The 621-nt window shown below is 46.5% G+C and overlaps 1 protein-coding gene across 1 annotated transcript; it reads right to left on the bottom strand.

Moving 5' to 3' along the window:
- Positions 1-238: 238 nt before the first annotated feature.
- SARC_15661 (hypothetical protein) lies at positions 239-401 on the bottom strand (the record flags this gene model as incomplete). Its single annotated transcript, XM_014290224.1, has 1 exon — positions 239-401. A coding segment is annotated over one exon (163 nt), but the record flags the coding sequence as incomplete, so codon positions are not given.
- Between the last annotated feature and the right edge of the window lie 220 nt (positions 402-621).

Genomic DNA, 621 nt, shown 5'->3' with positions numbered 1-621 from the left:
TGTGTGTGTGTGTGTGTGTGTGTGTGTATGTGTGTGTGTGTGTGTATGTATATGTATATGTATATATCTATTATTCAATTAATATCTATCTGTGTAGATAATCCGATACGCATCCACCTTTGTCCCTAGCCGTCATTGTAGTGCATACCCTGACATTCACCTGTGCGCAACACATATACAATCACCAACCCACATCCCCCTGACAGACACAATCGTAGGTACCACCCTCTCGACCTACCGATAAAGCCGGCCGCCAATGGGATTGTCGCTGTAGCCACCGCTGTGGTGGTTATGATCACATTCTCTTGTACTGACATGGGCTCGGAGAATCCCCACACACCCACTCTCTGGGCGACCTGGAAGACCCCATAGCCCAGTAGAGCCGATTGCAGACTACCCATAGTCACCTGTCAATGGTATGTATCGAGACGAGCATGTGTGAAATTATGTATACAAAAGAGTGTGCCAGTAGAGCCGATTGCAGACTACCCATTGTCACCTGTCAATGGTATGTATCGAGACGAGTATGTGTGAAGCTATGAATACAAAAGAGTGTGCGAGTATAGAGGCATAGGGGTATGTGTGTACGTGTGTGTGAATAGAAAGGTGTGCAAGTGTGTA

Source organism: Sphaeroforma arctica, assembly GCF_001186125.1.
Source record: "Sphaeroforma arctica JP610 unplaced genomic scaffold supercont1.6515, whole genome shotgun sequence".
In the NCBI taxonomy this organism is placed as follows: Eukaryota; class Ichthyosporea; order Ichthyophonida; genus Sphaeroforma; species Sphaeroforma arctica.
This window is presented reverse-complemented; position numbering and strand designations above follow the sequence as displayed.